Raw genomic sequence first — 8274 nt, 5'->3', positions numbered from 1 at the left:
AGAAGATAATAGATAGGTTAGGAACTTGAAGATCTAGCAGTACATGTATATATAGGTGGGGTGGGTGGCGTGGCGTTGATATATATACATAAAAAGGAAGGATGGGAAGGTCACCATGCTGTGAGAATGTGGGGTTGAAGAGAGGGACATGGACACCTGAAGAAGATCAAAAGCTTTTGGCATACATTGAAGAACATGGTCATGGAAGCTGGCCTGCCTTGCCTGCAAAAGCAGGTCTATATATGTATATACTATTATATAAAAGTGTGTACGTCAATTAGTGTGAACACTATCTTCATGGCATCTTTTTCTTATTTTGAAAAGTTCTTTCATTTCACTCAAACTGTTTATGAAAAAATCAAACTGATTCAAATATTTAGAATATGGTTTCTATTCATTTTTTTTTTTTTTTTTTGGTTTACAAACTATAAATCTTTACACAAGCATCACCTGTTTACTCACAACTAGAATATATATATATATACACGCACAAACACAGACACAACAACATTTTATATTTTTTTACCCATAGTCTTGTGGCTTGACAGTGACATGGAGGTAACACTTAGATGTTTATAAGAGAGAGATTGGAGGTTTAATTTTTGTAGAAACTAATCCAACAACTAACAAATGACTTTACTGATAAAAATATTAAAAAAAAACTGAATTTTCTTTGGCACTCAACTTTTAAACTAACATATTGGCTTAAAATAAGTCTACAAATAAGTTATTGCATAAATAAATTAGTTGGCTTGTCATATTTTTAAATTTTTTTATAGTAACTTTTTAAAATGGCTAAAATTAATTTTTTTGACGAAAATTTGACATGCTAAACAACCTTTATTTATTTAAGAAAATGGGTTGATAAGATCTGCAAAACAATGACTAAGTGATTGGATATTTATGTAGATGTAGATATGTTTGATAGTAAATATGGTGGTTGTGGGTGTGGTTGATAGGGTTGCAAAGGTGTGGGAAGAGCTGTAGACTGAGGTGGACAAATTATCTGAGACCTGATATCAAGAGAGGCAAGTTCAGCTTGCAGGAAGAACAGTCCATCATCCAACTCCATGCTCTTCTTGGCAACAGGTCTGCAACCCTAAACCATTTTCTTATAAAATGTTTCTAATCACTATCCATGATCAGTTCATGCACTAATTCCTCAACTCCTTTTTTCCTTTTCTTTTTCTTTTATTTTATTTTATTTTATTTTTATTTTATATATATTCAATGATAAATAAAAAATCATACGGAATATTGTATTTTATTTATATTTATTTACTATATAAAAAAAAAAAGATTGTCATATCACTATGGTTTGCCAACTCATTCATACTGTATATATATATATTTCGTATAAAAACATGTATGCTTAACATTTTTGTTCTATACTACAGCAGTAGTGATATCATATTGTGCGTTGCTCATTCATTATTTATTTATTTTTTATTTTTTTGTGTATAAATAAAAATAAAATTTTCATACAAAAATATATATCATCCGTATTGTACATTTGTTGTTAACTAGAGCACAACAAAAAATATACAAATATTTTAAATTTTATTAATAAATATTTTTAAAACACTTGTGGTGTGGAGCTGCTGGTTGCTTGCTGCTGCAAGGACTAGTTTGGGTTATTATTGCCCTGTTTTTGTATGTAAATGGGTGCTCTTTCGGTGTTGTTGTTGTGTTGTCATTTGTTTTTGTGCTTTTGGATGCTTTCTCATCAACCTTGTCATGATGTTTGCATATGATTGGATTTGCTTTTCATATGATTAGGTTTGCTCTTCAATGTCGGCCTAATTTGGAATTGGTTTTTCTTGCTATAATACTTGTTGCACCCTTTCTCTTTTTCTCTTTATTGATGTATTATCTCTTGTAAGTTTGATTTTCATTTTCTTTGCGGATAAAAAAAACACTTGTTTTTTTACATACGAAGTATTGTACAAATTGTACAATACACAATATTTTACCATACGAAAAAAAGATACATATGATGGACTCATATCATATGTTTCTTGTCTTGCTAAATATTGTGATCTAATGAGGAGTTACAAGACAATTTTTAATTACCACAAAAATACTAGAGGTATTCCTCATGACTTTTTATAACACCTTTTTTCCTTTTTTCTATAAATTAATTAGCTAAAAATTAAATAAATACTAGGGCATAATGGTTCACTACACTGCTTTTGAGAGATCAAAAAAGGAAAATACAATTTTTACAATTTTTGCATTGCGCACCGTAAAAATCCTTTTTTTTGTGGTAGTGTAATGACATTTTTATAATTAAATATCACTTTCAAAATATTTTAAAAATATAAATTATATATATATATATATTTCTGTTTATATAACATAACTCACGAAAAAGAAAGAAAAGGATCATGATCTAAACACAAAAATGGGAAAGATGATGCAAACACATGAATTATATGCATATTTTTTTTGTTTGTTTGTTAACACAATGTATTAATTAATTAATTAACCATTGTCACTCACTCATGGAGAAGTGATTTGGTGGTATGAGTGATTTGGTGGTACGGGCCACATGGTATCTTACGTGTGTCGTAATTGGTAGAGGGAGTAAAATTCACAATTTTATATCAAGTAATTAAAGATTAATAAAAAATATAGTAATTTATGATTGATCAATGATATGACCACATGATGTTCTAGATCACTAAATAATTTTTCCTCACTCATATGTATCATATCAGAGCAGTGTCTATTCAAAGGACCCACTGTCCTCTAACATACAGGGCAGTCGAATTTATGAACAAATGTTCACTGCACGAAGCATACATTCACGTCTATGGCCTACCATATATAGTTTACTACTGTAAAGCTATACTACATGGTACTTCTTATTTATACTATTATTAGTACTAGGCTTATTTTATTTTACATTTTATTTTTTGTTAATTGATTGAAGAAAAATCATAATTATAATCTAGAGTCCTATACAAATGATCATAAAATAATTATTAAAAAAGAACATCCAAATAAACCAAGTAAAGAGCAAACAATAGATGACTAGACCGTCTAATCCACTTGAGAATCAGAGACAAGTTTGTCTCTAAATTCAATTTTTGGTGTGATGAGTCACACTTAGAATTAATCTGATTAACTTATTTTGACATATTTATTTCAGAAAACATTGTACAAACAAAATTTTCTTTCAAGACTAGTACATCTTTACTATTACTTATAAGAAAAAAAATTAAGTTTTGTTATTTGTATAATTTTACTCATTCATATTCTAAATGCATAGTGTAATTGTTCTAGTTATTAATAATGTGAAAGTATATTTGATTTATATTTAGATGGTCTGCCATAGCAACTCACTTGCCCAAGAGAACGGACAATGAGATCAAAAACTATTGGAATTCACATCTCAAGAAAAGATTAACCAAAATGGGTATCGATCCGGTGACTCATAAGCCCAAGACTGACTGCCTCAACCCTGGCCAACTAAAAGTTGCTGCCACCCTCAGCCACATTGCTCAGTGGGAGAGCGCTCGACTTGAAGCCGAGGCCAGAGCCACTAGAATCGTCCGAGAATCCACCCTCCTCAGATCCTTCTGTTCTTCTTCAGCTCAACTTATCCTTAACAAAGCTAATGCTCTGCCACCACTACCACCACCACCACTACCGCTACAGCCCCTATGTCTGGATGTATTGACAGCATGTAAAGGGGCATGGCTAACGACACTACTCAAAGAAAATGGTTCCACCATCACTGGAACTCTAGAGGCGCCGACATCAACGTTGAATTTCTCGGATAAACAACTTTTGATCCCTAACTTGGGAAAATCAAACAACAGCATTGGAGAAGTCAAAGAAAGTATGGAGAACACAGTTCTAGTTCCGAATTTCATGGAAGGGCTTACAGATCTGTTGATTGAAAATAGCCATGACCACCTTGATCACGACCTTAACTATTTCGAAGAGAACAATAATTATTGGAATAACATATTGAATTTGGTCAACTCTACTTCTCCATCAATTGGTTCGCCAGTGTCTTAAATGATGAGCAACAATGATTAATGGTAATTAGTTGTGTGTGAGCCGAATTCTCTATTTTAAAATCTCTGTTTATTAATTTCTAATTAAATGTACAATTATGAGAATTATTGTAGACCTAATAATCTTATTCTAGTACTTCTAGACATTTGTTTTATCCCAAGTAATTAGAATAAATATTGAGAGTTCTAATTTTAAAATTTTAAAGAGAGTTTTAATGATGTGACAATGGAGTTTACATGTGATATGATGTGTGTGCCTATATTTTTGTTTTGTTTTTTTTTTTTTTCTCTCTTGTCACATCACTAAAACTCTCTTTAGAGTTCTCAAATTAGAATTCTCTATCATTATTGAAGTAATTAACATGACAAACAAAATTTTTGCATAGTAGTCATAGCAAAAGGGACAAATACTCACTTATGTGCTACTACCATGTATAGAAGCCATGACTCGCTTCAAGTTGAAGTCTTGGTCTTCTTGCTTAAAAATATAAAAAAAAAAAAAAAAAAAAAAAAAAAAAAAAGTATTTGATGAATCCATTTCCTTTTTAACTCCGCCTACGTGTGAACTGATGTTATAGTGTTCGATTTATCAACACAATATTTTACGTTTAAGAAAAATGATAAATACATCAAATTTGAACTTATTCGAATCGTTTGAATTATATCTGAAAATCCTAAGTGATTTGTGATTAGATCAAGATTAAAATATTCCAAATCTCATAAATCTAAAACACACAATCTAAATCAACAAGCACTTACGAAAGTGATTTAGATTGTTTGTTTTTCAGAATAATTAAAAAATCGACACAAACGATTTTTACATAGAAAAAACCACAATTGGACACCTCCAACTGTGATTAAAAAACTACGGGCGAAACGCCACTAATCAATCCACTACTGAAGTAAAAAAGATTACAAAGATATCATACAAATTATCCAACTCAGTCAATTTGTCTTCGAATCTTCTGTAACTCTTTCTCCACGACTTCGTCTCGGAACTGATCAATCCTGAAGTTGATTCCACAACCTCTCTTACGTATAGAATCAAACGCCTTTTGAAACTATACGCTTGAATCTTCGGAATCCACCGAAGAGAACTCTCTCTTGAATTTAAAGTAACTAACTCCTTGATGTATGTATTTTAGATCATGAGTGAAGAACTCTTCTCAAAACATCAAGAAAAAACTCATCAAAACTTCAGAAGAAAACTACAAACAAAACCCTAGGACTCTTGAATAAGATCTAGGAAAAAAGTAATCCTAAAAACAGCCTAACAGATATAAATAGGAATCCTGAATCCGCGATCTCCGCTCGAGCGCCCAACATCCCGCTCGAGCGGCTTCAACAAAATACGCGTGTGGTAACACAGTGGTCCGCTCGAGCGCTTCATAACCCGTTCGAGCGCAAAATCACACACTCTAGTACTTTTACAGACCTGTCAAAATACTGAGAGACCAAAAACTCCGCTCGAGCGTCAATGTCCCCGCTCGAGCGGGAAGAACAAAAACACAAAAAATAAACAACTTTAAAAACACAAGGTTTTGTATCCGGATTTTACAATCAAGAGACCTAACAATCTCCCCCTTTGTCAATTCCCGGACAAAACCTTTCTAAACAAATGTCCTTAAATACACGCACTAGACAAGATTAAAAACAAATAATAAAAAAAACTCACAACAACTCTATAAAACAAACAATCTTGCCAATCTTGCCATGTATCGGTCCATCAATCCAATTCTTCATCCAACATTCACCTGTGAAAAGACTAGCAACATACCAGAAAAACCAAAACTTGTGAAACTATATAAGAATATATCAAAACGTATCCATCCGATAGAACCAAAGGAACAAAATATCCATATGAACAAAATATCCATGTGACATAACCAAAAGAACAAAATATCCATATGAACAAAACAAAAGAACCATCTTACAAAAAAAATGTACCATGTACCATCACTAGAGACCAAAGCACCAGAACGCTCGAGCGTATTTTTTCGCCTTGCAGTAGTTTGCTCTTTGCTTTACAGTTCTGAGAGAGGTATTTTTACGCTCGAGCGTCCTTATTCGAGCTCGAGCGGGTGTCAGCTTGCCTTGAATCACGCTCGAGCGTTCATTCCTACGCTCGAGCGGACCGATTTTATACAAAACTCCCTCTCTCGACTCTTCGGGTCATTTTTTTCTTCCTCCTCTTCACTTTCTCAGACATAGGGTTTGGCTCGTGGGCTTTGCGTGGTCGATTTCACCTTTCTTCCTCCTCTTCCTTACTGATTTCTCTTTTGGTAAGTTTTACCCTCTCTTCTCCTCTGTTTTGTCTGTTATTTCGGCATTTTTGGGGATTGTATTTCGTTTTTTGGGTTTTTTGTGTTTCATTGTTTTTCCCCTTTCTCTCTCACACACTTTCACTACATGGTCTGGTCTTCCTCATGTTGCATTTCATGTTTGTGTGTATGAAATCAGTGTTGTCCATTCGCCCTAGGGTTGTGAGTTCCACATGCTTGAGGTTGTTTGTTTGTGTTTGTGCTACCTGTTTGAGCCCCTGTTTTGACCACAAGATGGAGAAGTGTTGCCATATGAAGTTCTATTTGTTTTTATATCAGTGTTTAGCTTCACTAGGTCATTAATATTCCGCCATTGTCATTATGCACATTTTTGCATTCTGCATTTCATTGATATTTGTCTTCCATGTTTATGAAATGATATCCTTGAAATTTGTCATCCATGATTATGCATTATGCGTTTAATGTTACTAATGGTCTCTGTCTTGTGCCTATTTTGCTCTTCGGGTTTGGTTTCTTTTTGGCTTTGTTGGGTTTTCTGGTATTAGTCCTCTCTCATCTCATCATGTCCGCCCCTAAACGCCGAAAGGCAACTGTGTCTCGTCCTACCTTTAATTCTGAGAGGTTTCCGAATGCTAAGCAAGACAAGTTGTTCCATAAATCTTTTGAGGCTCGCACTGTTCACCTAGAACGGAATGTCCAGCCCAACACTTTCGAATCCATTCCGATACGTCCATTGTTTGATCCTCTAGGTGGTGATTTGGTGTTGTCTTTTTCTGGGCGTCAAAATCTCGACTGGGTGCGAGACTTTTACTGCAATATTGAGCAAATCAGTGACTTTGAGCTTTCATTCACTACTTGGGTCCGGTCCAAATCCGTTTCTGTCACCCCTGCACTCATTCGCCATCTTCTTAAGGTTGATCAAGTGTATCCTCAACACTATCCTTTTCCTGTCCCAGGTCGTCCTACCTGTGATTTCAATCATGTGACTGAGGTGTTATGTGGTTCTTCCCGTCCTTGGCCTACGGGTGCCTTGATTAAACAGTTTCAACTTCTTCCGGAGTTTAGACTGCTTAATTTGATTGTTTGTGCCAACATCCTTGTGACCACTCACTCCTCAGAAATTAATCAAGACCAAGGTTTTGTTTTGTTCTGTATTGCGCGTCACATGTCAATTGATCTAGCTACCCTGATCATTAGGAAAATGATAGGTGTTTCTGGGAATAAACAGTTAGGCCTTCCTTATGGTTGTTTGATCAACCGTCTGTTGTCTAAACTTGGGGTTCGCGTGTTAGAGGATGATGAGTTTGCCTTCCCCTCCAGACCATTCACCAAGAAAACTGTTTCTCAGAGTCGGGTTCATGTTAAGGGGGAGTCTTCTCGGGCTGCTCCTTCTGCAGGTACCACTGCTGGACTTGCTGAGGAGGCTGAATATGATGCTGCCACCGCCGGGGGTGAGGAGGATCCTACTCCACCTGTTCCCCCTCGCACTTTTCCTGATCCGCTTCAGCATTTTGAGGAGGCTATGACCCGGAGATTAGACTTTCTCGATGCCCGTTTTGATGCCTTTGATGGTCGTCTTGGTCAGATGGAGCAGACTGCCGCTCACACTACTTCGCAGCTGGACCACATCATTTCCTTACTGACGCTTCAGCCGCCACCTCCTCCACCTGGTGCATGATTTCTTGCTTTCTTGATTCCCGGTCAAAAAGGGGGAGAATTTGGTGCTTTGGTCTCTAGTGATGGTACATGGTACATTTTTATTTTTTTTAATTTTTTTTTTATAAATAAAAACAAAATACTCAATAACAAGAGATGAGACCCGAAACAAAAGTAGATGAGCACATTCAGCCAGAATTGAATACTAAGATGAGATAATCCGCAATTCATGAAGTCTGGAAACTTGCAGTTGTGAAAACAAAATGACACTGAACATCAAGAGCAAAGTAGATAAAAGATAATCAATG

At 35.0% G+C, this 8274-nt stretch overlaps 1 protein-coding gene across 1 annotated transcript; it reads left to right on the top strand.

The window, feature by feature from the left end:
• On the top strand, window positions 1-4174 carry LOC114265067 (transcription factor MYB106). The gene is made up of 3 exons (XM_028205799.2): window positions 1-234; window positions 960-1089; window positions 3327-4174. Exons 1-3 carry the CDS (start codon window positions 102-104, stop codon window positions 4027-4029), a joined length of 966 nt encoding a protein of 321 aa, XP_028061600.2. The 5' UTR covers window positions 1-101; the 3' UTR covers window positions 4030-4174.
• The last annotated feature ends 4100 nt before the right edge of the window (window positions 4175-8274 follow it).

The sequence above is a fragment of the Camellia sinensis genome, chromosome 11 (assembly GCF_055761805.1).
Source record: "Camellia sinensis isolate YWXY chromosome 11, ASM5576180v1, whole genome shotgun sequence".
NCBI lineage: Eukaryota > Viridiplantae > Streptophyta > Magnoliopsida > Ericales > Theaceae > Camellia > Camellia sinensis.
Note: the sequence above shows the minus strand (reverse complement) of the source record. Positions and strands in the feature narration are given on the sequence as shown.